Raw genomic sequence first — 27,142 nt, forward strand, 5'->3', positions numbered from 1 at the left:
GCAGGTGCACGCTGGGCTGGAGGCAGCTGAGCCTGCCAGGGTCTGTGTGCACCGATAAGGGCGGGAGGAGGGCAGCCCCCACTCCGCTCTCAGGACTCAGGCCAGCTCTTTGCTGTTCCCAAGTCCATGCACACCTCCAGCCCCACCCTATAGCTTCTTCCTAAGTCACCCCAGGGCTGACTGAGCCCTGTCTGCATGGCTGCCCGTGGCTTGGGGTGGAGCTGGGGCACGCTGGCAGCGTGGTCCTACAGCCCCGGGCTGGAGGCATTTCAAGCGCCTGGGCTCAGACCAGCTGTTTCCACAGAGTCCATGTCAGCTGCAAATCCCCCTTCTCAGCTTCACTCACCTGCCCACTGTAGCGTCCCTCAGGGGCAGTCCTGGGTGGGGAGCCTGCTGCTCTGCGAGAGGCGAAGCACAGTGAGAACCATCCAGCTGGACAGGAGCCAGCTCACTTTCCTCCCCTCACCTGGAACACAGAGGATGCTGGGAGTCGTAATCTTTTGCCTGTGGTGTCCACCTGGAGGGCAGAGTGTGATTTTAGTCTTAGCTCTGCATGCAGCAAAGGACTCGGCAGCTCCCTGGGTGTATCCCAGGCCTGCCTTGCCCAGCCTCAGTGGGGGCCAGGGCCCAGCGGTCCCAGGGATTTCTCAGACTCGGGCAGGCAAGCTGCAGCGTAGCCATTAAAATGGGGGTCAGGATGGAGGCTGGCCATGGGCCCTGGCTGTCTGGGGGCAGGATTCTCCTGCCTTGGGGCCTCTGGTGCCCCTTGTGTGGTTCCCCTCGAGGGACACTCACTGAAAGTTGGCTCAGCTGGGAAAGCCCTGTCCTAGAATCCCTCTCCCCAAAGACATAGCATGGGCCCTGGGAGCGAGCACTGCTTCCCCTGGCAGGCCCCCACGCTCTGGAGCATTCCCACCCCACCCCTGCGCTGCATCCCTGATCAGCAGGGCCTGGCCACTGCAGGCGGGGAGATGTGTGGCCAGCACGTCTCTCCTCTCCTCTGCCTTCCCTCCCTTCTGCCAGGGCAGTGCCTGTCCATGGTGTGCCACGGGCATGGGCAAGCTCAGCGCCCGTCCCCTGCATGCCACAGCCATGGGCGAGCTCAGCGCCCATCCCCCATGTGCCACGGGCATGGGTGAGCTCAGCACCCATCCCCCCGTGTGCCACGGCCATGGGCGAGCTCAGAGCCTGTCCCCTGTCCTCCATGGGGATGGACAAGCTGTCAGCCTGTCACGGAGTGTGGGGGAGTCCAGGCCCTGCACCCCTATTCCTGAGATTCACTGAGACTCTCAGCCAGCCAGTAAAACAGAAGTTTTATTGAACAACAGGAACACAGTCCAAAACAGAGCTTGTGGGTGTGACGAAGTGGGACTGTTCTTAATGTTTCCTCTGAATAGTGTGGAGGTGCCTCAGTTTCCCCTATGAAGTTCTTAAGTATCTAGGTGGTGCAATTAGGGTGTATGATCATTGCAGAGCCCTTGAGGGCATGTGTGTGCAGGAGTCTGGACACAGAGAATGGCCGACACCCTGTTTCCTGGCCACTGATGGCCTGGGCCCTTCCCCCCTGCAAGGTGAGAGCTAAAGGGTTGGAGAACAAAGGAATCAGGTGACCTCCTGGCCCGGGGAAAGGAACAAAGTCCAGAGGAGGAGGGGCTGGAGGGAGATTTCAGTTTGGGGCTGGCTGGGACATGGAGTGAAGGGCAGACGTGGTTGTCTGGCTCACTGCCCCCCCCAAAATGGACCCAGCTGAGGGGTCCTGTTCTCTGCACCTGCAAGCTCTGTTTTAGACCATGTTCCTGTCATCTAATAAACCTTCTTTTTACTGGCTGGCTGAGAGTCACGTCTGTCTGCGAAGTTGGGGGGCAGGACCCTCTGGCTTCCCCAGGAGCCCCACCTGGGCGGACTCGCTGTGGGAAGCGCACGGAGGGGCAAAGGATGCTGAATGCTCCGAGGTCAGACCCAGGAAGGTGGAAGCCGTGTGAGCTGTGTGTCCTGCAGACCGGCTGCTCACAGAAAGGCGACTGCCCCAGAGTCCTGACTGGCTTCATGGGGAGCAGTTCCAAAGCATCACCCAGGGACTCCGTGACAGTGGGTACACCCAGGACCCCTCAGTCAAGTCCTTCTGGCAGAGCAGGGAGCTTAGACCCCAGCCCTGGGGTTCCCTGTGTTCCTCCACCCAGCCCAAACTGAAAACTAAACCCACCCAGCAGTCTCTCTCCTGCAGCCTGTCTTCACATTCCTGGACAGAGGTGTTACCTCCCCCTCCCCCTCACTCCCCTCTCCCTGCTCTCACATTGTCACACAGCCAGTTCCGCCATGGGCATGGGTGAGTTCAGAACCCATCCCAGTCAGCATGAGTGAGCTCAGCGTCCATCCTGTTGCCTGGGGGGGGGGGGGCATAGGTGAGTTCAGAGCTTGTTCCCCACGGGCAAGGGAAGCTCAGCACCTCTTCCCCCTGCAAGCCACAGGCAGGGTCGAGCTCAGAGCCCGGCCACCGTGCACTGTGCACGCTCCCTGCTCAGAGCACAGGATTTCCCAGGCACCATGAGAACCCGTTTCCTGCACATCACTCAGGGTAGCACACTGAGAGCATTCCCAGAAGGTCTCATCTGTTGGGGACTCTGGAGCCAGCTGTTAGTGGGGACAGGCTGCACCCTGCATGTCACACACAGAAGCTCAGGGACAGAGTCCTCCTGCCCCTTCCAGCTGATGACACTTGTCCCCCCCACCTCAGCAGACTGCATAGCCTTCTCGATGCCAGGGGCTGGGGGGAGTCAGGGCAGTAGGGAGCGGGTCTCCGCTGGGATAGCTGCAGAAATCCCTTCCTGGCCAAGGCATAAATCTGCATTTGTCAAGTTGCTGCCCAGGCCCCAGACCTTATCTCCTACTGGGTGTGACACCACAGTGGCTAGGTCAATTGCAAGGACACATGGCCAGTGAGAGGGGGCTGCGAGCACAGAGGTGAAATTCTGCCTTGGTCGCCCGCAGAGCCCTGAGCAGCTGCCAGGTGTGCCCAGGGAGGTGGCATTGGGCCCAGCCCAGCTGGCAGGGCTGTATTCTGTTCTACAGCCCTGGAGCTCTTTGGTGAGAGGCTGGGGGGGTGGGGGGATTGGGAGCCCCATAGGAACAAGCTGTGCTGTTCTTTAGGGAGGCGAAGCAGATGGGTTTGGCACAGTCCCCCAAGGCCCCAGTGCACAGCACTCCCCTTCTCTCAGTGGGTGGCCTTGGCTAGTCCCTGGCCCTCTCTGCCAGGGGTGTGAATGAATGAGTGTCTGGGCTGGGCCTTCTGGGGGTCTAAGCTTCAGTACGGTCCTCAGCACCCCCCTTCGCTAGTCTAATCCTGGAGGGGGGCAGGGGAGCCTCATGCAGTGCTGCCCATAACCTGAACTAGAGCATCTGAACCAGCCACAGGGCTGCCAGGCAGCCTCTCCAGGACGTCTTCACGGGGACAGTGAGTCCATGACTAAGGGGAACAGCTTCAGGGCAGGACAGCATAATGATGGGGAGGGGAGAGCCCCACTCCAACCCTCTGGGGGTGCCAGTGATATTTCCCTGCCTTTGCTGAACCAGCAACAGAAGAAAGGCCAGGTTTCGGGAGTGTGCAGCAGGGTCTGTTAGCAGCAGCAAGCGGTGATCCACCTAGTTGCACAGACAGCCTTCAGGTGTTTCCTCTAGGCCTTAAATAGCATGCCTGGGCCAATCAAGGCACGCGCTAGGCTCTGTCAGCCATGGCCTCCGTGGGCAGGACATCCGGTGGTGCTTGGCCCGTGCAGCAGTCACTCAGGGACCAGCAGACCAGGCTCTCGCCCTGCCTGGGCTGGTGACCCCTCTGGGGATGTGTAAGCTCCTGTTGTCCCTCAGCTCTGGAAGCTGGTGTGCTTTCAGTTGGCCGGAAAGGAAAATGCTATTGACTCTCAAGTGTGCCCTGCGCCCAGCCCTCCTACCCGTGTGGTCTGTGGGGCTGGTGTGACTGTCTCTGTCTCTCCTGCAGCCTCATCCGCCCTGTACATTTCCCAGACTCGAGCAAACAGACGGGCCATGGAGTGGCTCAAGCAGCAGCAGGTACTGGTGAGTGAGGCTTGGGGCAGTAGGCGCTGGGGGGAGGCCATGGGGCCCCCTGGTTGTCAGTGTTAAGTTAACTTGGCCACTGTCTGCTCTCTGCTCCGTCTAGCAAGTCAAGGAGAAATGGTGTCTAGTGTGGGAGCTGGCCAAGCTGCTGCAGGAGCTTCGTGACCTCGCGTGGAGGGGCGTGAGGCTGAGCCAGGTCATTGTCCTGTCTGCTGCTGAAACCTCCTCCTTGGGGGGGCCAAGCCAGAGCCCTTCCCACCCCAGGGAATGCGAGGAACTGCCCGAGGGCTCACACGGGGGATGAGGTGACAGGGACCGGGCTTTGGCTGGTGTCACATGGAAAGCAGAGAACTCCGGCCTGCCAACCCTATCAGACTCCTCTGCTGCCATTAGCTCCTCTCCCTAATTCCAAATGACACCGGCCAATGGCGACAGAGGAAGTGACCCTCCAGCCCAATGGGCCGAATCCTGTCCCCGTACGTATGTGCACACGGGGGACTGTATCGGTGCACATGCAGGCGTGTGTGAGCGAGAGCGTGTGCAGGCAAGTCTGTGAGCATACCGGGGTGTGTGCGTGTGAGGGGGGAGGAGAGTGAATGTAGAGCGATGCATCTAGATAATACTTAGCCCTGCCGTGAGTGCAGGGGACAGGACTAGATGACCTCTCGAGGTCCCTTCCAATCCTATGATTCTATGAGCTGTTTGCCTCTGTTCTCGACTGGCTGGGATGTCACAGCAGCTCCTGATCTCACCAATCCGTAGTGGGCTGGAGTGAGGGGAGGGTGTCAGTCTGTTAATTCCTCCCGACTGGCAAAGGGAAAGCACTCCTTTAGCTCCAGAGCAGGAGCCCCTGTGTTTGGTGGCTGATGGTCGACGGAGCTGGACAGGGGTGGCTAGGAAGGAATGCCACCAAAATCAGAAATGAAAGGACGCCGGGTCCCATCGCATCCCCTTCTGGCCGGTCTGAGGAGGGCATGTGACCTAGGAGCGGCTCACCTGGATGGGACTTCTTAGGAATTTAACAATTAAGAGCATCAGGCAGCAGTTCTCTGCCGCAGTGTGTCACTGGCGACACAAACCCAGGCATGTTAGCCATGCATCGGTGTCATAAAGGGCCTGATGCAATCACTGTGCTGGTGCAGAGATTCTCTTATTCCAGCGGGCAGGGATCTCTGTCAAACAGAGAGCCCCTCACCTAGCCAGCGCTTGGCGGGCCCTGGCAGGGGCAGCAGTGGGAGTGCGGGGTGCTGTAGATGTTCCTACTCGGCCCATGCTGTCAGCCCTGGAGACGGAGGCCTCTCTTTACCCCCAGAATGGGGATGGCCTGGGCAGCAGGACGGCTTCCCTGCACGGTGCCCTGCCCCCATCCCTGCCATGGCAGGAGCAGCTGAGGGCTGAGAGGACAGCTGAGAGGGCTGAGAGGTGGTGAAACACTGGAATGCGTTACCTAGGGAGGTGGTAGAATCTCCTTCCTTAGAAGTTTTTAAGGTCAGGCTTGACAAAGCCCTGGCTGGGATGATTTAGTTGGGATTGGTCCTGCTCTGGGCAGGGGGTTGGACTAGATGGCCTCCAGAGGCCCCTTCCAACTCTGTTATTCTATGATTCTATGACAGTTCCACTTCTGCAGCCATCCAGTCCGGCCTGCTGCTGAGGCTGCCAACAAAGGGGCCAGGTGTGATGGGCTTGAGATGAGGCGTGTAGGAACAAGACAGAGCCCCCCGCCCCTTCCTGATAGGACAATGATCAGCTGCCAGATGGGGAGCAACTTCTGGTCGCTGCTGGCCTAGTCCAGATGAGAACTAGAGAGGAAAGGCTCAGACTTGACTCCCAGACCTGGGCTGGATGGGAGCTGGCAGCTGAGAGGTCAAAGGCTCTGAAGTGGGGCCAACCAGTCCATGAGTTTAGGGCCAATTTGAATCCATATTATCACCTGGGCTATATTCCCTTGGCTCCCTGGAGGTCCGAGTGTCAGGAGATAGAATCTACCTTCCTCTCCCAGCAGAGACAGCACAGGGCACTAATGAGACAGCCAGCACACAGACAAAGGCTGTGGAGAGAACACGGACAGAGGGAGTGGAATGCCAGAAACTCACGTCTCCTTCCCTGGGACAGCTGCCTGGATGGATTGTTCTGAGCAGGGTGTCACGGAGTCCCCGGGCGATGCTCTGGAACTGCTCCTCGTGAAGCCAGGCAGGACTCTGGGGAAGTCTCCTTTCTGGGAGCAGCCTGTCTGCAGGACACACAGCTCACCTGGCTCCACCTTCCTGGGTCTGACCTCGGAGCATTCAGCATCCTCTGCCCCTCCGTGTGCTTCCCACAGCGAGTCCGCCCAGGCGGGGTCCTGGGGAAGCCAGAGGGTCCTGCCCCCCAACTCCGCAGTCAGACGTGACTCTCAGCCAGCCAGTAAGACAGAGATTTATTAGACGACAGGAACATGGTCTAACACAGAGCTTGTAGGTACAGAGAACAGGACCCCTCAGCTGGGTCCATTTTGGGGGGCAGTGAGCCAGACAACCCCATCTGCCCTTCACTCCATGTCCCCAGCCAGCCCCAAACTGAAACTCCCTCCTCTGGGCTTTGTCCCTTTCCCGGGCCAGGAGGTCACCTGATCCCTTTGTTCTCCAACCCTTTAGCTCTCACCTTGCAGGGGGGAAGGGCCCAGGCCATCAGTTGCCAGGAAACAGGGTGTCGGCCATTCTCTGTGTCCAGACTCCTGCACACACATGCCCTCCAGGGCTCTGCAATGATCATACACCCTTACCCCACCCCCTAGATACTTAAGAACTGCCTAGGGGAAACTGAGGCACCCCCACACTATTCAGAGGAAACATTAAGAACAGTCCCACTTTGTCACACAGGGATAAGATAAGAACATACTAATGTTTTTCAGAGGGAGTGAACAGAACGGCAATTGTCCAGTGGTCCATCGCCTGTTGTCCAGTCCAAGCTTCTGGCAGGCAGAAGTTTAGGGACACCCAAAGCAGGGGTTGCATTCCCAACCATCTTGGCTAATAGCCATTGACGGACCTAGCTCCCAGGAATTTAACTAATTATTTCTTTAACCCAGTTACACTTTTGGCCTTCACAGCATCCTCTGGCAACAGGTTCCCCAGGTTGCCCGTGCTGTGTATGGAGTACTTCCTTCTTTTTTGTATAAAACCTGCTGCCTATTCACTGTAGTGGGTGACACCTGGCTCTTGTATTCTGTGCAGGGATAAATAACACCTCTTTACTCACTTTCTCCCCACCAGTCACGACTGTACAGACTCGATCATCTCCCCCCCGTCGTCTTTTCTAAACTGAACTGTCCCCGTCCTTTAACTCCTGCCTCACATGGAAGCTGCTCCATCCCCTTTTCCAATTTGAATGTATCTGTTCTGAGCTGGAGTGACCGGAGCTGTGCACAGTATGCAAGATGTGAGTGTACCAGGGATTTATAGCGTGGGATTAGGATGTTTTCAGTTATATTCGCTATCCCTCTCCTAAGGGTTCCTAACGCTGTTCGCTTTTCTGACAGCCGCTGCCCATTGAGCGGCTGTTTGCAGAGAATACCCACGATGACTCCAAGATCGCTTTCTTACGGGGTAACAGCTAATATAGACCCCAGCATTTTGTCTGCACAGTGGGGATGATGTTTTCCAATGCTCATTACTTTGCATTTATCAACATTGAATTTAATCTGCCATGTTGTTACCCAGGCACCCGCTTACCTGAGAGCCCTTGGTCATCTTCCCAGTCAGCTTTGGTCTGAACTGTCTTGTGCAATTTTGTATCATCGCCAAACTCTGCCACCTCACTGTTTACCCATTTTCTAGATTATTTATGAATAAATTAACAACACTGGTCCCAATACAGATCCTTGGGAGACCCCACTATTCACCTCTCTCCCCTGTAAAAACTGCCCATTTATTCCTATCCTTTGTTTTCTAGCTTTTAACCGGTTACGGAGAGTCCCTTCCCTTCTATCGCCTGGCTGCTTCCTTTGCTGAAGCGCCTTCAGGGAGAGACCTTGCCACAGGCTAGTGTCCACGTACACTAGAGCCATGGGGCGGATCACCCTTGTCCACATTTGTGGACCCCACCCCACCCAAGAAGCCTCGCAGCTGGGTGAGGCACGATGCCCCTGTCCAAGAGCCGGGTCGACTCTGCCCCGGCTCGTCCTGTTCACGGATGTGTGGGATGAGGGTCTCCGCGCAGGGGCCTGCCGAGGGCTCCGGCCAAGGCGCAGGCCGGCCACGCGTCCTGCGGGAGGGGAACATCAGCTGGCCGGGGCCGGCCGGGGCCGGGGCCGGCTGCAGCAGGGACTGAAACTGCCCCCGGAGCCCCGTCCCCAGCCCCCCGGGCGGCCCTTTCCCCCGCGGCCGCTCTGCTCCGCCCGCGCCGGGCTCCGGGCGCGGCCCTGCCGGAGCCCTGAGGCCGGATGGGAGGCGCTTGGCGCCCCGGCCCCGGCCCCGGCCCTTTCCCCCGCGGCACCTGCCGGCCACGGGAGAGGAGCCGGGCCGCGCCCCGCCCAGGGCCAGGGCCGCAGCCGGGCCGGGCCCCTCCTCGGGGCGGGGCCGGGGACGCGGACGCGGCGGCTCAAGCCGGGCGGGGCGAGGCCAGGCCGGCGGCGGCAGCATGGAGAGCGGCGGCGCCTACGGAGCGGCCAAGGCCGGCGGCACCTTCGACCTGCTCCGCTTCCTGCAGCGGCCGCAGGTCCTGGTCCGGCTGCTGAGCGCGGTGAGCGGCGCCGGGCCCCCCGAGCCTGCCGCGTGCGGAGCGGGCCGGGCCGGGCCGGGGGCCGGACGGGGGAAGGGGCCGGGGGCCGGGCTGGGCCGCGGGTTGGACGGGGGAAGGGGCTGGGCCTGGGGTCGGAAGGGGGCCGGACAGGGGAAGGGGCCGGGCCGGGGGGCCGGACAGGGGAAGGGGGCCCGGGGCAGGGGGCCGGGCTGGGCCGGGGGTTGGACGGGGGAAGGGGGCCGGGCTGGGCCGGGGGTTGGACGGGGGAAGGGGGCCCGGGGCGGGGGGCCGGACAGGGGAAGGGGGCCCGGGGCGGGGGGCCGGACAGGGGAAGGGGGCCCGGGGCGGGGGGCCGGGCTGGGCCGGGGGTTGGACGGGGGAAGGGGCTGGGCAGGGGGCCGGACAGGGGAAGGGGGCCGGGGGCTGGGCCGGGCCGGGGGAAGGGGCCCGCCCGTGTCCCCCAGCTGCCCGCCGGGCCCCGTTGGGAGAGGCCGGGCGCGGAAAGTCGCGGGACCTCCCGGTGCTGCGTGTCGGGCCGCGCCGGGGGAAGGGGGCCGGGGCCGCCGCCCTGCTCGGGGCGAGACCTGGGGCCCGGCCCCTGCTGGGCGGGCGGCGCCTCGGGGCCTCCCGGTGCGTGGCCCAGGCTGCGGAGGAGCCGCCCACGCCCGCCCTCTCCGGGCGGCACCGCTGCGGTGCATGGGCCGGCCCGGGAGGAGGGCCCCGCGGGGGCGCCGTGACTGTCGGTTTGCGGGGAGGGTCAGCTGATCGCTTTGGCTCGCCAGCCTCGGGGGGCCCTCGGCAGCTGCAGTCGCTGCTGACCAGCATGTGATGGAGCGAGGTGTTTGCTGAGTGCTCTGCTCCCCCCCAGTTCTGCGGATGGGTCCCCCAGAGAGTGGGGGGGAGCGCTCCCCCAATTCAACTGTTATATGACCCCCCTGTGGTGAGGCAGTTCCTGCACACTCCGAGGATTTTGCCCTATTTGTTCGGGCTGCAGAGGGGCACAAGCCAGCCCACGCATCTCGCAGCCCAACCCCCTTACTGAGGGGTTCGGTACCCTGCTCCAATCACTTCCATGTCGACAGGTAAATCGTGAGGTGAGGCCTGGAACCGCCCCATCCCTAGTTACGGTTCCCTCAGGTAAGGAGCATGTACCAACCCCTGCATGTTTGTGCTGCCCCATTCCAGCACACGGGGGATGCCTGCTCTCTGTGTGCATCCCCTCCTCCAAGAGGGGGGTAGGTGGATGGATAGCCATTGTGGTAAAAAGGCTATAGCTGCATTGAATGAACTCTCTCCTGCTTTGGAAGGGTGCAGCTGGTGGTTCAGGGTCCCCCCTCGCCTCGGCTTCCCACCTGCCCTGTGGTTCCTGAACACTGCTCAAGCTGATGCCAGTGCTCCCTCCCCAGGTGTTCTCCCTCATCGTGTTCTCCTGCATCATCGGTGAGGGGTACACCAACACGCATGACACCGATCAGCTCCACTGCATCTTCCACCGGAATGAGGATGCCTGCCGCTACGGCATCGGCATTGGTGTCCTCGGCTTCCTGGCCTGTGTCGCCTTCTTCACCATCGATATCTACTTTCCCCAGATCAGCAACGCCACTGATCGCAAGTACTTGGTCATGGCAGACTTGGGCTTTTCAGGTAACAGCAGCCATGGGGGTGGGCCTTGCTGTTGCTGGCTGATTCTAAGGCCCCCCAAGAAGGGACCATTACAATCCCCTAGTCTGACCTTGGGTATAACACAGGCCAGAGAACTGCCCCAGACTAATGCCTAAAGCAGAGCAGTTAGAAACCCATCCAGTGTTCGGGCCTTCTCTAATGATCAGACAATGGCTGCCCTTGTCCAGCTCCTTGGATGGTTGTTTCTTTCAGTGGCCTACCCTGTGCCTGACTAGAGGGGGGTGCTTTGATCTCCTGGCACCGTGCCCACCATGCACTGCTGAACTTGGGCACTGCTCCTGACTTGCAGACATGCACCCAGCTGGGTGACCCTTTCCGGGCAGCTTGCCAAAGCATAGGGCTTATGGGGCTCTGCACCGAGCCCCCAGGGGCATCAAGCAGCAGTGCTGGGAGGCAGGGCAGTCAGTCAGTGGCCCTGGCACTAAGAAAGCGGAGGCCCTTAGCCAAGAGGTCTGCTGAACAGGCTTTGTTTGGTCCAGCCCTCCCCGCCAGCAGTTGGGTGACATGAAGTCGTCAGTGTGGGTCAGGGGATGGGATTGCACCCCAGCAAGGCAGCCGGATCCACCCATTGCTCTCTCTCTCTCTCTGCCCCTCCCCCCCACAGCACTCTGGACTTTCCTGTGGTTCATTGGCTTTTGCTTCTTGACCAACCAGTGGGCTATGACGTTGCCGATCGATGTGCATGTGGGGGCTGACTCGGCCCGAGCTGCTATTACCTTCAGCTTCTTCTCCATCTTCTCCTGGGTGAGTGGCGCTTTCCCAGCCAGCAGATCTCTTCAGGGCTTACCTCTCTTGGGGTGGGGGCTTTGAGAGAATCGGGGGCCTGAGCCACATCAGTCTGGAATGGGCAGCATCACTGTGACCTTCTGCTGCCCCTGCATCCCAGTGTCTGGACCTGCCCTTGTGGCCCTCCTGAGGGGCCTGGCTTTGCTGACTGCTGCTCTCTCTCTTTCTAGGGGTTCCTGATCACCTTTGCTCTCCAGAGGTACAGAATGGGAGTGGAGGACCTTACTAACAGCTACGTTGATCCCACCCCTGACCCTTCGACTCCCTACTCAATTTACCCCAATGTCACTCATGACAACTACCAGCAGCCGCCCTTCACCCAGACTGGAGAGACCTCGGAGGGCTACCAGCCCCCACCTGCGTATTGAGCCCTGTGCCACTGGCCACCACCAAAGTGGCTAGCAGGGATAGCTACACAAGTGCAATTCTTCTGTGCGGCAGGGGCTGTATCTTGACTAGGGGTGGGGGTTGGGGTGTGGTGGCTGCTTAATGTGTGAAGGGCACCAGGGCTTTGGAGTTGGGCTCTGCCAGGAACCAGGGAGCTCCTAACAACTGAATACGGCGGGAGGCTGTACATGTGACTGGCTCCCTCCCCACTTAGAGCTGATTGCTGGCTCTGCCTTCCTGGAAATCAAGCCCTCTCTGACTGGGGGTGGGGCTTCCCTCTTGTTCATTGGGGTGACTACTGAGCACAAACCTGCTGCATCCATGCAGCGGGGACCCCTTCCTCTTCAGAAGGGGATTTTTGTCCCTAAGGCTTGACCCTGGCCCCTCCCCAGCTGTGACAACAGAGTGTGGGCAGTTAGGTTCTTTCCTTCATAACAGCAAGGAATAACTGTTTCCTCTTTTGTGTTCAAGACAGTGTGGTGAATTTTAAACACCCCCAAACCTTGCCTGTGGCTACATCAGTGTAACTTCAGCTCTAGACCTGGTGCCTTTACTAACCCTGCTGGCTCAGATTCCCCAAAGTGCCACCTCACTTTTGTATCAGGTATCTTTGTCCTCAGCTGCCACTGTGCTCAGCAGAGCAGGGGGGGTTCAGCGCCTGGGCCAGCAGTTCTGCTTCTGTGCTGGGTAATGGGGTGTGGAAGGGGTTCCTGTGCTGCCTTCCACTTCTGCTGCTGGGTGAGCTTGATGCTAAAGTGCAGGACTAAACTTTTTGTAAACTGATTTATACATAAAGCTTTTGAGTTTCACTACTAAGTTAGGGGCTGTGCCTTGCCTTTCCCCCCAGGAATCTAAAGGGGGTTCTGATCTTTGGGTGCCACATGCTGTGATGAGATGGCCCAGATCAGGAGCCACAAAAAGTAATGCTGTTGGTCAGCTCTCTAACTGCTGCTGAAACAGCCTCCTAGACTGACTTGGCTGTGGGGCCTGAGCAGCACTGATCCATCCCCCCAGCACAGCACCTTCCCGCTCACCCCAGGCTGGTCGGGTAGATCTGGACTCTGGGAGAAGCTGCACTGCGTGCAGAGCACAGCCTAGTGCTGTCTGCTCATACCCACCCGGCAGCTAGCTCTCCCAGGGGGCCAGGCTTCAGCCTTCTGCCTCTGAAGCAGCTGTTCTTCCTTGTGTACACACCCTGTCTTGCTTTTGCTGGTGGGTAAATAGTCTCAGGTTGCTGCTTCCGAAGCGCACCTGTTCTGGGAAGCTGTTTCTGACAGTCACACACGGTAGATGAGTTGCAGCACCAGCTGCCAGTGTACAACTGAATGGTTTAAACGCTCATTTATCACTGGTGGAAGATGGAATAAAGTCTTTTTCACTTACAGCTGCTATCTTTCTGGGGCTGGGGAGCGGGGTAATGTGGGCTTTCCCTCTGCTCATCCTTTGCCTGTCTAGGATGTTTCTGCCTAAGAGGGGGGACAGGACTTCCTCCCCCCAAGGGTAGACTAGAAAATGCAGCTCTTCCCTTCCCATCACTCTGTCTAGAGCAAGTCACAGTCCAGAAGAGCCAAGAAATGCATAATCATTGCACATGTCTATTTTTAGCACAGCTCAAGTCTCATCCCCTGCTCCTGCAGCATAGTGGAGCCTTTATGCACACAGGCAGGTCCTATAAAGAAGCCACACGACAGAGCTTCCAGCACATGCCCTCTGTCAGCAGAGGACCAGTACAGCTGCCCCTAGAAGCCTAAGAAGAGGCTTCAGCAAGAGCCCTGTGAGTGTTTGTGGCATTAATACACATTACACAGTTTCATTTATTTAATTTAAAACTCATCCCTGCACTGACAGGCCCACTGAAACACCAAGGGATGAGACCCCCCCACCAAGGCTAATGCTGCAGCCTTAACATTAAACCTCCCCCTTTTAGTAAGCAGCTCTGAAGAATTCCTGCTTGGTTCTAGACACAGCACGTAGAGCCTCCCCCCCCCAAGGAGCAATAGAAGTATTTAAAATTAGCAGGAGCCCTACTACACCTGGCAGGTGAGCTGAGTAAAGAGCCTGGAAGCAGCTTGACCATCTTGGGGTTGGGTAAATGCAGCTACTCTAACAGGTGAGGGTAAAAGGGGCTGAGGAGAACTTCCTGGTGCCAGACCAGAGGTTAACAGAGGGCCTTGTGTCACAAAACAGCAAGCCTGGGCTGCAGGAAAGGCAGGTTAGAGCAGCTGGCTCATTCTCCAAGGAAGGGAAGGGCTGTGAGGGCCTAGCAATTATCAAAATGCTTCAGCCAACAAGCTGTAAGGGTAGTGAGGAAGCAGCTGGGCATGACCCCAAGCCCTCTAGAGAAAGGGAAAGAAAAGATTTGCTAAGGACAGAGGAAGAAACTTATGTCAAGCAGCAGGGCACTGCGGTTCCAAAGTGGAGACAGTCTGTTACCTTCTAGAAACCCTCACTTAAACATCTATTTCTTGGGACAGCACAGACCCATCCCTCTGGGAGATTAAAAATAGCGCTCAGCAGAAGTAGGTTTCAGATTTACTATACAATAAGGGGTGGGGCACTCACCAGCAACACTATTCAAAGCCCCTGCCTGCACTAATCATTAGTCCATCTACTAGAGAGACTGAGCACATCTTTTTGATCAAGACACAAGGCGTTTAGACCAAATGTCTGCAAACCCTTCTTGGGCAAGCAAGCAGCTGTACACAGTGGTATTAGCAGAACTAGGCTCCACTGAAGCAGAGGGTGCCCTTTAACATCAGCCCCATCTCCACCTCACCTCAGAAGAGCATTGTTTTCAGTTAGTCTGTGTTAAGAGCTTAGGCACCCACCAGCCTCGGTGTCCATTCTCCACCCTAATGGGAGTGAACACAAGGAGGAGCAAAGCCTCACTCCTTGAGTTAGTACAGCTGAACCTAAAAACCAAAACCTAAAAATCAACACATCAAGGCCACCTCCACTGCTGGGAACAGGAGAGGAAGAGAACAGTCATTCCAAGGGTTTTTAAACAGCCCTGATTTAGAGCAACTCAGTGTAGTCTTTTAACAAGTATAATTGGAGAAACCATCTTGAATTGGACAGACACTGAAGTGCAGTGGGGGAGGGGAGAACTAATTACAGCTGCCTGCCAGAGAGGGGGTGGAGGCAGCTGCACATAAGCATTGTTAGAGGAAATTGATCTTAAGAGGGAAGATAATGGCTGGGGTGTAGTGATAGCAGGAGAAGACATTAGTAAGGATGGGAGGTCTGAGGTCATTTACCTTAGAATGGAGTAAGAGGCAATATAATGAAGGGGCTAAAACAATGGAGGTCCTCCTGTCCCAGTGTCACCTAGGGACAGGGCATCCCCAGGCAGCAAGTCAGACCCATGAGCTAGTTAGGAACAGGCAAAGTCCTTAAGAACACAAGCAAAAGCCAGCAACAGTGTCAGGGAGGGAGGTCAAACGTGCTAAAAAGGGGTTCCCATGAGCTGGGAGGATAGTCATTACTCAGAAGCCTGGACAGATGGCGTATTGGATGTCCCACACTGAGGGACAAGGGCCTGTTGCAGTGTGACTGTCTCAGTAAGTGCCTCCAATTTCTTGCTCACATTCCATGGGAGAGGACTTTCCCAGTGGCTGCTTGCCCGACTCCTGTTTGTCATTGTTTTCCCCTTTTGTCCCTTCTACGTGGGCCTGGTTCTTTGTAGCTCAGCACACACAAGCAGCAGTTAGGTTTGGCAGGTAGCATTGGGAGGCCATGACACAGCTCCGGGCTGAGCAGAGGGGAAAGAGCTTTAAAGAAGCCCCAAAGTTGTAGTCTCTAGCCTCCCCTGCTCAGTTTGCTGGGCTCCACTGCATCTGTCGGGAAGCCAGGACCTTTCGGGAGCCTATGACATCCGCCTGTTTGGCCCCCACAGGCAGGTTCTCCTTGTTTTCTGGCCCAGCCTGCTGAGGTCGCTTCCTGAAGTAGCAGACACGGCAGACAGAGTGATACTTGTCTGACCCTCCAATGACTTCAACCTGGCAAGAGAGTGTAGGTTAGAAAGGGATGCTCTTTCCTCCTGTATAAGCACACCATAGGCAGGTCATTTCACCTCACAGGTGCCTTCAAGGCCCTGTTTGAGTGGTCTTTGTTCCCTAGAATCTTACCTCCCTCTCAGCTCCCAGCCTCTTCGTGTATGAAGCCTCCCGGTAACACTCCATGCACACAGCATTCAGCTTCACTACGCTCTCTGCCAAGGGAACCAGGTTCAGGATGCTCCCAAATGCCTGCAGCAAAAAGACAGGCTATTTGGTACAGGGATAAGAACTCAGAAGGATCCAGTTACCCACTGCTGAAAGAAATTACCTTCCTCTGGAAGGTCCCATCAAGGGCAGCGACTATGACGGTCTTCCCTGCATTGGCCATCGCCTCACAGAACTCCACAATGTCTGGGAACTAGACAGGGCATAAAGAGGACAGCTTCAGCAAGGAGTGCGCAGAGGAAGGAGTATGAGCAGCTTCAAGTGCTGCAGATAACTTTGAATTCAGAAGTGTCCCCACAACAGCAGGACAGGGCACCAGCTAGGAAGCTACAGCAACATTACCTGAGCAAAGGGGGCAAGGAGAGTCTTCACAGTTCAGACTAAACATGGTAGGTTTAGCTGCCTACCATACCTGTACCAAGGCTATGAGGAGGGATGGCACTAGACCACACAAATGTGGCTGGACAAGAACTCTGCACAAGACCATTTTGCCAATTAACATGGCAGGTCTAAGATTTCTCTCTGCACTTCCCATCCTACATAGCATGGGGTCCCTTCAAGGCAAATTTGCTGGTTATTGGACAGGAGACAACAGCAGACATGGAGAACTTACAAACTGGCCTTCATCAATACCAATCACAGCTGAACCAAGCGCCTCCTGGTGCACATCTTTGAGATAACAGGCCGAAAGAGCCTCCATGGTATTCCTGCAAGGAAGCATCAGCACACGGGTGAGTGATTGGTCAACCCTATAGGAGGGCGCTATTAAAAACAAGGGCTCAAACACAGAGAACAGCTGTTTTGAGACAGATCATCATTCCTGGGCTAAAAGCTGTGCCACTTATATACAGCGCAGTTGCCAACCAGCCAGCTGTAAAAAACCACCCCCCATAGCCCAGCCAGACAACAGCCAGCTGAAAGCAGCATTCTAGCCAGGGGCATGGGGCTGCAGAGTCATGCCTAGACACACCACTGAAGGCAAGGCCAATGGACTGTACAGAACAATGGAGACAACTTCAAGCTTGTCCACTGAGTTCTCTATCGTTTCCCTTATTGGAAGCAAACAAAGTCAAGCAGCAGCAGTCAGATGAGGATCCTCCCTGCAAATGGGGTGATATCCATGACAGCAGCTCACCTGTCATGCGTGGAGACCCCATTCGTGCAGTAACGAGTGTCCTTGGCGTACTTTATCACAAGGCATTTGTACTGTGCAATCTGGAATCTGCGGACCCGGCGCATGAGTTCCGTGCTACAAGATCGTCACAATTAATCACAGCATGCAGAGGGCTAGCACGTGTGTGGGAATGGACACTACCCCCAGGATCGTCCCACAGTCCATTAGTGGCAGCGCATCAGCGCAAGACAGCGACGTCTAGCCCCCCAAACCCATGCTGGGAGCCAAGGAGACAACCCTGGCCTCCCCAGGAGAGCCCTTGGGCCCCGCCGCCAGCCTATTTGGGTAACAGCGGTGCAGGTCTCAGCCCGCCCCAGGGCCCGGCTGCACGGGGGGGGGGGACCGCCCACCCCCGCCCCAGGGCCCGGCTGCACGGGGGGGGGGGGACCGCCCACCCCCGCCCCGGCTGCACGGGGGGGGGACCCCCCACCCCCGCTGCACGGGGGGGGACCCCCACCCCCGCCCCGGCTGCACGGGGGGGGGGGACGGGACCCCCCCACCCCCGGGCCCGGCTGCGCCCCGAGGGAGCGGGGCTGGGGCAGCAGCCAGGGCCCGGAGCAGCTCCCCCACCCGCCGGGGACGGCTCCGGCCGCATGGGCCCCCCAGAGTGAGAGGACCCCCAGACCCCCCCAAAACCCGGCGGGCGCCCCACGGCCCCGGTACCTTTTCCCGGAGAACATGGGCCCGAAAATCACCTGCAGAGACAGGAAACACGGGTGAGACCCGGCCGGCCGGCCCGCCGCGCACGCCCCCTCCCCGCGCGCCCCCGCGCCCCCACCTGGATCTGGCCGCGCGCCTTGGCGGGCGAGCCGGGCTGCACCCCGGGCACGTTGAGGCAGCTCATCCCGCCGGCCCCCCGCGAATGACCCGGCTCGCGCGCTCAGCTCCCTTAAACGCCGCCCGCACTGACCAATCAGGAGAGGCCCCGCCCCTCCCGCTCCCCTCGGCGGCCAATGAGGGTCAGGGCGGGAAATTTCACCCAAGCACCCAGGCGCGGAGGTGGGTTACAGGAAGAGCTTGTCCCGGTGCATGATGGGAAAGAGATTGGTACCCCCCCCACACTATCCCCTCCCAGGATCCCAGCCCCGGAGCCCCCCAGAATCCCCCGGTTCCCCCCAGGATCCCCCGGTTCCCCCCAGGATCCCAGCCTCGCCCTCCCGGTTCCCCCCAGGATCCCAGCCCCGAACCCCCCCACAGAATCCCCGCAGTATCCCAGCCCCGGAGCCCCCCAGAATCCCCCGGTTCCCCCCAGGATCCCAGCCCCGAACCCCCCCCAGAATCCCCGCAGTATCCCAGCCCCGGACCCCCCCAGAATCCCCCCGGTTCCCCCCAGGATTCCAGCCTCGCCCCCCCGGTTCCTCCGAGGAAGAGCTTGTCCCGGTGCATGATGGGAAAGAGATTGGTACCCCCCTCCACTACCCCCCCCCCCAGGATCCCAGCCCCGAACACCCCAAAGTCCCGCCACCCCACGATCCCTGGTCCTGAGATGCTCTGTTCCTAGCGGAGCCTCGCAACCAGACTCGATGTACCTGTACCCGGGGGTGGATGGGAAAGAGCCGAGGTCCCTGTGCCTGGGTGTGACCGGCACCAAGTCACCGCAAGGCACAGGAGGGGCGGGGTGCAGGGATCGGGCTGGGGGGCGAGGGAGCGGGGCAGGGATCGGGCTGGGGGGCGAGGGAGGGGGGCAGGGATCGGGCTGGGGGGCGAGGGAGCGGGGCAGGGATCGGGCTGGGGGGCGAGGGAGGGGGGCAGGGATCGGGCTGGGGGGCGGGGTTGATACAAACCAAGTAGAAGGAACGAGGTCTTTGTGATTTGGCACTTAGCCTCTCTGGGGCAGGGGGTCCCGCCAGCTTGTCTACACTGGGCCGCAGGGGAGCTGCCCAAGGGGGTCAGGGCTGGGCCAGTCTCCTGTGTCCGAGAGCAGCCGGGGGCCAAATACGGGGGCCACCGGGGACAACGATGTAATAACCTGCCCACGGGGAAGTTTCTTCCTGCCCCGGCCGCTCCGCTCTCCCGGGGGACCGGGAGCTCGGGGGAAGAAGGGGGCAGGGCAGGCGCCCGCGGAACTGCTGTTTCGGTGAGTCCCCCAGCACCTTCCTGAGCCTGGCACTTCGCTGGCCGGCTTGGGGCAGTCCCACAATCCCTCCGCCCTCTGAGCAGCCAATGGGGACCAGGCCAGCCCCCGACACGCCTTGATTTGCGCTGGTCCCCTGCAGAGAGACACCCCCCTGTGCGAGTCGCAGCCCGAGCCTGGCCATGGGGAAATGGCAAGAAATGACAAGGGAGGTAAGGGGAGGCCTGGGGGAGGCTGCAGACTAGAGGATCCTGGAGGAGGAGGGGTAATTAAGAGCGACTTTGTCTTTGTGACTTCTTGTCCCTCTACTCTCAGGACATGGAGATCAAAGTCCAGGGAGCCTCATTTGGGAACAGCTCCATTATCTTGGGGGCTGACCCCACTGGTGTGCATAACCTTCTCCTCCCAGCTCTGCCAATTCCCCTCGGTCCCAGCCTGCAGCTCCCTGGTTCCTGTTATTCCAGCCCTAGGCTCCCTCTCTCTCACCACTTCTGATGTCTCTCAATCCCCCCCCCCCCGTCCCCCTGCCATTCCAGCCCTGGCTCTCCCCACACATAGAGTTCTACCAATGCCCTTATCACGGGGTCCCCGGGCGATGCTCTGGAACTGCTCCCTACGAACCTAGTCAGGACTCTGGGGGAGCCTCCTCTCTGGGAGCAGCCTGTCTGCAAGGCAAGAAGCTCACACAACTTCCCCCCCTTCCTGGGTGTGACGAAGTGGGAATGTTCTTAATGTTTCCTCTGAATAGTGTGGGGGTGCCTCAGTTTCCCCTAGGCAGTTCTTAAGTATCTAGGGGGTGGAGTAAGGGTGTATGATCATTGCAGAGCCCTAGAGGGCAGGTGTGTGCAGGAGTCTGGACACAGAGAATGGCCGACACCCTGTTTCCTGGCAACTGATGGCCTGGGCCCTTCCGCCCCTGCAAGGTGAGAGCTGAAGGGTTGGAGAACAAAGGAATCAGGTGACCACCTGGCCCGGGAAAGGAACAAAGCCCAGAGGAGGAGGGACTGGAGGGGGGTTTCAGTTTGGGGCTGGCTGGGACATGGAGTGAAGTGCAGACGTGGTTGTCTGGCTCACTGCCCCCCAAAATGGACCCAGCTGAGGGGTCCCGTTCTCTGCACCTGCAAGCTCTGTTTTAGACCATGTTCCTGTCGTCTAATAAACCTTCTGTTTTACTGGCTGGCTGAGAGTCACGTCTGACTGTGAAGTTGGGGTGCAGGACCCTCTGGCTTCCCCAGGAGCACCGCCTGAGCGGACTCGCTGTGGGAAGCGCACGGAGGGGCAGAGGATGCTGAATGCTCCGAGGTCAGACCCAGGAAGGTGGAAGCTGTGTGAGCTGTGTGTCCTGAAGACAGTCTGCTCACAGAAAGGCGACTACCCCAGAGTCCTGACTGACTTCATGGGGAGCAGTTCCAGAGCATCGCCCAGGGACTCCATGACACTGGGTCTGACCTCAGAGCATTCAGCATCCTCTGCCCCTCCGTGCGCTTCCCACAGCGAGTCCACCCAGGCGGGGTCCTGGGGAAGCCAGAGGGTCCTGTCCCCCAACTTCGCAGACAGACGTGACTCTCAGCCAGCCAGTAAAAAGAAGGTTTATTAGACGACAGGAACATGGTCTAACACAGAGCTTGTAGGTGCAGAGAACAGGACCCCTCAGCCGGGTCCATTTGCGGGGGCAGTGAGCCAGACAACCCCATCTGCACTTCACTCCACGTCCCCAGCCAGCCCCAAACTGACTCACCCTCCAGCCCCTCCTCCTCTGGGCTTTGTCCCTTTCCGGGGCCAGGAGGTCACCTGATTCCTTTGTTCTCCAACCCTTTAGCTCTCACCTTGCAGGGGGGAAGGGCCCAGGCCATCAGTTGACAGGAGATAGAGTGTCGGCCATTTATGTACACTGGCCCCTTTGCTCTGCAACAATTACACCCCCTTATCCCACCACCTAGAGACTTAAGAAATGCATAGGGGAAACTGAGGCACCCCTACAGTATTCAGAGGAAACATTAAGAACAGTCCCGCTTTGTCACAGCCCCTCAATCCTGACCCACAGTCCCCTGCTATTCTAGCCTGAACGCTAGTTTACAGACTCACCTCACACAACAACAATAGCTAGAGATTTTTAATGCTGGGAGCCAATTCCACATTCTGTTTGCCTTCTCTCTGGGTGGCTCCTGCTCTGCCCTTCTCTCCAGTCCCAGAAACAGCAGCTTTGTCGGACCAGAAACTCATTTGCAGGCAAGAAGATAAAAATCTAGCTGTGTTGGCCCCATTGTGCATGTCTGGATTTGTGGCGTGTTCCCTGCAGGAGCTAGAGAAGCAGTATGCCCCCAGCCGGTGGTCTCACCGCATGGACAAGGAGGCTGTGATAGAGGCCCATGTCAGGGAGGTGACTGAAGGTAAAGGGCCAGCAGGCAGACGGTTTTGCCAGGGAACAAGCTTCCCACAGAGCAAAGGGTGGAGAAATGGATGCAGATGTGACACATATTGTGCAGAGAGAGCATCTCAGGTGCAGAGTAGCGTATAGGGCTGCTGAGAGCTGGGGGGCACTGGCAGGTTACTAGGTGAGCTTCCAGCCCCAGACTGGCTCCTGTGCTGGGCCCACTTGCTCTGCCTGCTCTGTTCTATTTGTTTGATGATGCTCGTGCTTGGATTCTGTGAGACACAAATCCAAAGAGAGCCCCAACCCCAAAGAGCTGGCAGAGATGAGAAAGAGACCCCCATGGCAGGACCCACTAGGCCACCCAAACAGGGTGACTTGGGGGCCTTTGTTTGTAAATTACCAACCCCCTTGTGGGCCCCACAGAAGCAGGTGGGGATTTAAGAGGGTTTGGACTGCAGGGTGGTGGCTTGGCAAAGCGGGATGCGGTGCCGGAGAGCTGCAGAAACAGACAGGCTCCCGGATCAGAGCTGAGAGACAGAGAGTCTGGGAGCCAGGGAGGGGTGAGGGGGCTGCTTGCCTGCTGCACCATGGAGCAGCCAGTGTATTTAGTTTGTCCTTCGTTCTGCTCACAGGCACCAGGAGGGCCCAGGCCACCATGCAGACCGTGCTACATGTCCCTTACGGGGGTAGTGATGGGGAGAAACTGGACATTTACTTACCCACAGATCCCTCTGAAGGTAAATGGGGAGAGGCGGGTGAGCGGGATGAAAGCAAGAGGAGCTGGGAGAACAGGGAGGGGGGAAGTGGAGGGAACATGCAGCATGGCTTGCCTGCCAGGTTACCCTTTGTTGTTCCTTGCAGCCTTCCCACTCGTCCTGTATATCCACGGTGGATACTGGCAGTTTTTAAGGTGAGGCAAGTCCTTTTCAGGGAGTTATTTGTGGGCGGGGGAACCTGTGTGAGTGGCTCAGCCCTAGCCCCAGAACTTCCTCCTCAGGAGTAAAAAGAGTTCGAGCTAGGCCTGTCCTGAGTGCTGCAGGTCCAACAGGCAGATAATCTGCCCCCCTTGGAACATCTCTGTGGCTGGCCCTGTCTCGGGAGGTGCTTCGGGCACAGGGGAGCTGCTTGGCTACATCCCATGCAGTTGAGCATGTGACTCACCAGGGTTTCTCTTCCCCAGTAAGGAGGTGTCGGGCTTTATAACGCCTCCTCTGGTGACACAGGGCATTGCGGTGGTGGCGGTCGGATATGATCTGGCTCCAAAAGGTAAGGGGTGCCGGAAGTGGGAACAGCATCTCCTCTCCTCGGCCCTGTGGCCCCTCCTCACTTTGTGCTCTCTGCCTAGGCCACCTGGATCTGATGGTGGCGCAGGTTCGGCACAGTGTGGCCTTCATTGTGCAGCAGTATTCAAAGATCAGGTAGGGCAGCGTATGGCTCCTGGGCACTCGTTCCGCTGTCCCTGCCAACCTGCAGGGCCCACGGCAGGAGGAGGCCACGTCAAGGCAGATCATGCTGAAGGCGTTTCGCACAGCATTAGGGAACTGTGGTAGTGAGTACATGTGGATGGACCCTGAGGAGTAGGACTCTGGAGACATGCACGACTGTACTCTCCTCTCGATGGGGTGGGGGACGGGAGCAGATGAGAACTAATCCGGCTTTTCTGACCCCACTGCTCGGAATGCTGCCACGTTCGTACTCTGACTCTGTCAGGCTACGCAGGCTCCTCCATTCCAAAGGGGAGCCCCACAGCTGGATGCGCAGACCCCAGTCCCCCTATCTCCCCGCTCACAGCTCCTTCTGTCTACCCTCACCCTGTCTAGCGGAGTTTACCTGTGTGGACACTCAGCAGGGGCTCACCTGGTAGCCATGGTGCTCTCAACTGACTGGGAGGAGTACGGAGTGACACCAGACATAAAAGGTAGTGCCAGGTTTCCCTAGGGACCCTCCCCACCCCTCCCCTGTGCTCCATGCCCCATAAAGCAGGGTTTGCTCATTGGATGGGCTCATTGAGCCATGATGCATTACACCCCTTTCCACTCCAGCCATGTGGCTCTGTTCTGCTGAGGAGTGAAGAGAGCAGAGCGTATCCGTGTTCCGTATGGACTCTGCCTAGCAGCCTCTTTTGCCCAGGTCTGTAGTGTGGTAGCACCGAGCGGCCAGGGCCCCATATTGTCAGGCAGTTTACGAACATGTAATCGGTTGTCTCCGCCCCAAGAATCTTTCTGTTTATGTGTGAAACTGGAGACCAAATGGGGATACAACAAACAGACAGTGGGAGCACGAGGGAACCACAGTGTGTCTCTGTCTCCAAGCTCCCGTCCCAGGTGCCATCTCTCCCTCCAGGTCTGAGTGTGCAGTGCCCTCCAGAGCATGCTTACTGGCGCGGCCCTGCCATGGCCTTCAGGGGTAGGTGTCTCACCCTGCCCTGAGCAGTGACCTGGAAAACCGTGGTGAGGTACAGGCCAGAGAGGAAATTCCCCCTGTCCTGGGGAGTGAGGCAGGCCTCACACAGATTAGGGTGTTTTTATTTTCCAGGAGCTTTTCTGGTGAGTGGAGTCTATGACCTTGAACCCATCACGCACACCTCCGTGAACAACCTGCTCCAGATGAGCCGGTGAGCGCCCTGGGGTCCAGAGCTAGCATGCCCTCCACAGAGACAGCCACGGAACTCACAATCAGGAACACTCGGGCAGCTTGCCCCTGCCTGCATGCCCCTTGTTCCTGTACCCCCTGCCCATGGGTGTGCCCCATACCTATGCAGCACTCATGCATTCCCCTGCTCCAAGCCACGTGCGCCCGTCCCCTTCTACTACTGGGGCAGTACCCTGCACTCCGTGGACACAAACCTGGGTACATGCGCACCAAGGGGTAAGCACAGGCTGGGCGTACCCTGCTCCTGCCCACACCTCCTGCGTGTGCATACTCAGCCCCTTCCCAGGCACACGCAGGCAGTACCGGTATGTGCTGTGCAGTGTGAACATGAAGACTGGCTTCCCCTGTGCCCAGAGGAAAGTCCCTCCCCACCATAGCGGGCTGACAGGCTGTGCTTGCTGCCCCCCAGCCCTGCTCCTCCCCTGTGGGTCTGACTGCTCTGCAGTGACACTATGTCTGTACCCAGGGAGGTCGCCCGGAGGAACAGCCCCATCCTGTGTGTGACAGCAGCAAAGCCTGCCAGGAAGGCCTGTGAGGTGCTGATCGCTGTGGCCCAACACGACTCGCCAGAATTCCACAGACAATCCCAAGAGTATTTCCAGGTTCTGCTCCCAGCAGCCCCACCATCTTTACGTGTCACGCTCGCGTGTGTGCATCCTCGGGCGTGCGAGGGGAAGTCAGCGGCAGGACCCCAGCCCAGTTCAGTAGACTCTTTCCACCCTCGCTTGCAGGTGTCCCAGGATATTAGAGACACATGGTCTGAGATAATATCTTTTATGGGACCAACTTCTGTTGGTCCACGAGACCAGCCCTGAAGAAGAGCTCTGTGTAGCTCAGGCGCGTCTCTCTCCCCAGCAGAAGGTGGTCCCATAGAAGATATTACCTCATCCACCTTGTTTCTCATTGCACCCTTGCCACATGGCGCCCAGCTGGAAACCTCTCTGGGGCCTCCCATCCCTAAGGAGCTGGGGCTTTGGCTCTGCCCTGACTAGTCACTTTCTGCACCCCTAGATTTTCCCCCAAGGTCTGTGCGATGGGGTGGAGAAACCCTGGCTGGCTAGGGCAAGGTGGTTTTGGCAAACTACTTTGAACACAAGTAGTCACTAGCTGGCCTGGCCCTGCCTGAGTGGGAGCCCTTGAGGTAACCACTAACTGGCGGCAGGCTTAAGTCAGGGATTCCCAGATACAGGGAGAAGGCCTCTAGCCTGGGCTGGTGGTAGCCTAGGCGGAGCTACCCAGGGGCAGCCAGAGCAGAGAGGGGATTTGTTCAGCTCAGAGAGCTGGGCTGGCCCCCAAGGGCATTTGCTTTTCCACCCCTTCCTTTAGTGGGGGTGACTGCCTGAAAGAGGTGCACTTTGCAGGCTGTCCCACTTCAGGCCTGGCTTTCCTTCCAGCTTGTAAGCTAAGCAGGTTCTGGTGGGGCCAGTGTTTGGATGGGAGCCTGCAAGAGCTGGAGCAGACAGCGAGGAACCTGGTCCGGGAGGGTGGTGGGATGCTCTGTTCTGTCGTCTGCCTCTTGGAGAACGGCCTAGAATGACTCTCATGCAGCAGGGAGACCCATTGCCTAGTGCTGCCTGGCCCCCTTCAGCCTCCCATCCAAGCGATGACTCAGTGTGGCTCATAGAGCCATATAACAGGAGACTGCCTCTCCCACTGCAGTGAGGGATCCAGCAGAGAGGAGAACTCCCCGGGGGTTGGTGTTGGGTGGGGGGCTAGTTTCTCTGATGGGCCTGTTTGTTCAGGGAGAGGATGCCCCACTCCCTGCTGGGTGGCATTTGCTCCAGTTGGGAGCTCTTGGGGCAGGGCTGCTGCTTCCTCCCATCTCCCTCACCCTGGTGCCTGGCTCCTGTGTGGAGGAGCAGCCACCTCCTCCCTGAAGTGCCTGGTCTTTCTCTCAGCTGTCTCTTCTCTCCAGGCCTTGCGCTCAGCTGGCTGGAGAGTCTCTCTGCTGGACATTGCTGACACAGATCACTTTGACGTCATTGAGAAGTTATACCAGGGGGGCTATATCCTGACTCAGGTAAGGAGGTAGGTGGGCTCCCTGTGGGCACTAGGGCCACCAGAGCTCTTGTGGGCTTGGCTCGGGGTTGGAGACTACCAGCCAAGATCAGCTTGGCAATGGGGAGGCTGCCTCCTAGACCTATTGCCACCTGGCGGTTCTGATGCTGGTCTGTGCCTCAGCTGTGTCAGGTGTGGGCGAGTGCAGAGCCTGGTGCCGGGGCAGGGCTCTGCTCATTAGCAAGGCTGGCCAGTGCGTGACAAAGAGCAAGGGGTGGATCAGTGTGGGGGGGACTGGGCGACTCGTCTCTCCTGCTCACAGACACCGTGCTGCAGCGAGCAAGGCCCAGCCGCCTCTTGTTTACGGGATTCTTGTTCCTTAACATTTCAGGTGATTTTGAACATGATTTCAAGAGCATGATTTGAAAGTGATGGTGGCAAAATGGAGGCTGCAACCCACAGTCCCACTGACGATCAGTCGCTGCCTGGTCCCGTCTGACACTTCCTGTTCCTGGGGCAAGACTAGCATGTCCCTTGTGCAGCCCTGTCAAAAGTGCCCCGGCTGCTTGGGACAGACATTTGCCTTTTCTGCCCCTCCCTGACTCTCCACTTCCAGTTCTGTGCAATCCCTGGTGCTGGCTGGAAAGGAGAAGGGCCAACTCTAGTGGGGCCTATTAGAATATTCTCAATGGGGCCAGTGGTTCTTGTGCCAGGTTTGCTGGGCACATCACCCTTGTCACACGGGCTGACACCTGGCTGCAGCATACTGGCCAGACAGTCCAGTGGGGCTCTCCCCGGCTGTCTGGCTCCACTGTGCATTTGCCCCCTCACAATTTCCCTGGAACTGGTTCTTGTGAATATTAAATAAAATCTGAACATAAATAACAGCTGCTGCTTTCGTATAAACCTCTCTCCTGGGGAAATGGCCTTGTAATAAATCCATGAGTTCAGGCAAGACACTATTACTGTATAAATCAACTGCGCCGTCTCCTCCAAAACCACAG

The 27,142-nt window shown here is 58.4% G+C and overlaps 3 protein-coding genes across 10 annotated transcripts; 2 read left to right on the top strand and 1 right to left on the bottom strand.

Moving 5' to 3' along the window:
- The first annotated feature begins 8,630 nt into the window (after window positions 1-8,630).
- SYNGR2 (synaptogyrin 2) lies at window positions 8,631-13,025 on the top strand. Its single transcript, XM_048817225.2, has 4 exons — window positions 8,631-8,787; window positions 10,194-10,431; window positions 11,075-11,214; window positions 11,427-13,025. The coding sequence occupies exons 1-4, from the start codon at window positions 8,686-8,688 to the stop codon at window positions 11,622-11,624; spliced, it is 678 nt and encodes a 225-aa protein (XP_048673182.1). The 5' UTR covers window positions 8,631-8,685; the 3' UTR covers window positions 11,625-13,025.
- A 423-nt stretch (window positions 13,026-13,448) lies between these two features.
- Window positions 13,449-17,918, bottom strand: TK1 (thymidine kinase 1). 2 transcript variants are annotated; one of them, XM_048817221.2, is made up of 7 exons: window positions 17,819-17,918; window positions 17,704-17,735; window positions 17,002-17,115; window positions 16,480-16,573; window positions 15,970-16,059; window positions 15,771-15,890; window positions 13,449-15,641 (listed from the first exon to the last, which is right to left on the bottom strand). In XM_048817221.2, exons 1-7 carry the CDS (start codon window positions 17,882-17,884, stop codon window positions 15,456-15,458), a joined length of 702 nt encoding a protein of 233 aa, XP_048673178.1. In that variant the 5' UTR covers window positions 17,885-17,918; the 3' UTR covers window positions 13,449-15,455. The 2 variants fall into 2 exon arrangements, with proteins under 2 accessions (XP_048673178.1, XP_048673181.1); XM_048817224.2 differs by lacking the exon at window positions 17,704-17,735 and having other exon boundaries at window positions 17,819-17,909.
- Window positions 17,919-19,192: 1,274 nt separating this feature from the next.
- Window positions 19,193-27,025, top strand: AFMID (arylformamidase). 7 transcript variants are annotated; one of them, XR_007352367.2, is made up of 11 exons: window positions 19,193-19,326; window positions 21,301-21,504; window positions 22,121-22,225; window positions 22,350-22,398; window positions 22,669-22,754; window positions 22,834-22,906; window positions 23,309-23,406; window positions 24,024-24,102; window positions 24,607-24,839; window positions 26,056-26,160; window positions 26,530-27,025. XR_007352367.2 is itself a non-coding variant. In XM_048817220.2 (11 exons), exons 1-11 carry the CDS (start codon window positions 19,297-19,299, stop codon window positions 26,557-26,559), a joined length of 882 nt encoding a protein of 293 aa, XP_048673177.2. In that variant the 5' UTR covers window positions 19,211-19,296; the 3' UTR covers window positions 26,560-27,025. The 7 variants fall into 7 exon arrangements, 3 of the variants coding, with proteins under 3 accessions (XP_048673177.2, XP_074975243.1, XP_048673176.2); XR_007352368.2 differs by having other exon boundaries at window positions 19,199-19,326; window positions 21,414-21,504; XM_048817220.2 differs by having other exon boundaries at window positions 19,211-19,326; window positions 21,414-21,504; window positions 24,607-24,742.
- Window positions 27,026-27,142: the final 117 nt, after the last annotated feature.

The sequence above is a fragment of the Caretta caretta genome, chromosome 14 (genome assembly GCF_965140235.1).
Source record: "Caretta caretta isolate rCarCar2 chromosome 14, rCarCar1.hap1, whole genome shotgun sequence".
NCBI lineage: Eukaryota > Metazoa > Chordata > Testudines > Cheloniidae > Caretta > Caretta caretta.

Coding starts and splice junctions, on each gene's coding strand:
- SYNGR2 (XM_048817225.2), top strand. CDS start 8,686: ATGGAGAGCGGCGGCGCCTACGGAGCGGCCAAGGCCGGCGGCACCTTC. Junction 8,788..10,193: donor TGGTCCGGCTGCTGAGCGCG/GTGAGCGGCGCC, acceptor CTCCCTCCCCAG/GTGTTCTCCCTCATCGTGTT. Junction 10,432..11,074: donor GGCAGACTTGGGCTTTTCAG/GTAACAGCAGCC, acceptor TCCCCCCCACAG/CACTCTGGACTTTCCTGTGG.
- TK1 (XM_048817221.2), bottom strand. CDS start 17,884: ATGAGCTGCCTCAACGTGCCCGGGGTGCAGCCCGGCTCGCCCGCCAAG. Junction 17,736..17,818: donor AGGCGCGCGGCCAGATCCAG/GTGGGGGCGCGG, acceptor CTGTCTCTGCAG/GTGATTTTCGGGCCCATGTT. Junction 15,891..15,969: donor ATGGGACCTTCCAGAGGAAG/GTAATTTCTTTC, acceptor TTTTTGCTGCAG/GCATTTGGGAGCATCCTGAA.
- AFMID (XM_048817219.2), top strand. CDS start 21,231: ATGCTGGGAGCCAATTCCACATTCTGTTTGCCTTCTCTCTGGGTGGCT. Junction 22,755..22,833: donor ATATGATCTGGCTCCAAAAG/GTAAGGGGTGCC, acceptor CTCTCTGCCTAG/GCCACCTGGATCTGATGGTG. Junction 22,907..23,308: donor CAGCAGTATTCAAAGATCAG/GTAGGGCAGCGT, acceptor CACCCTGTCTAG/CGGAGTTTACCTGTGTGGAC.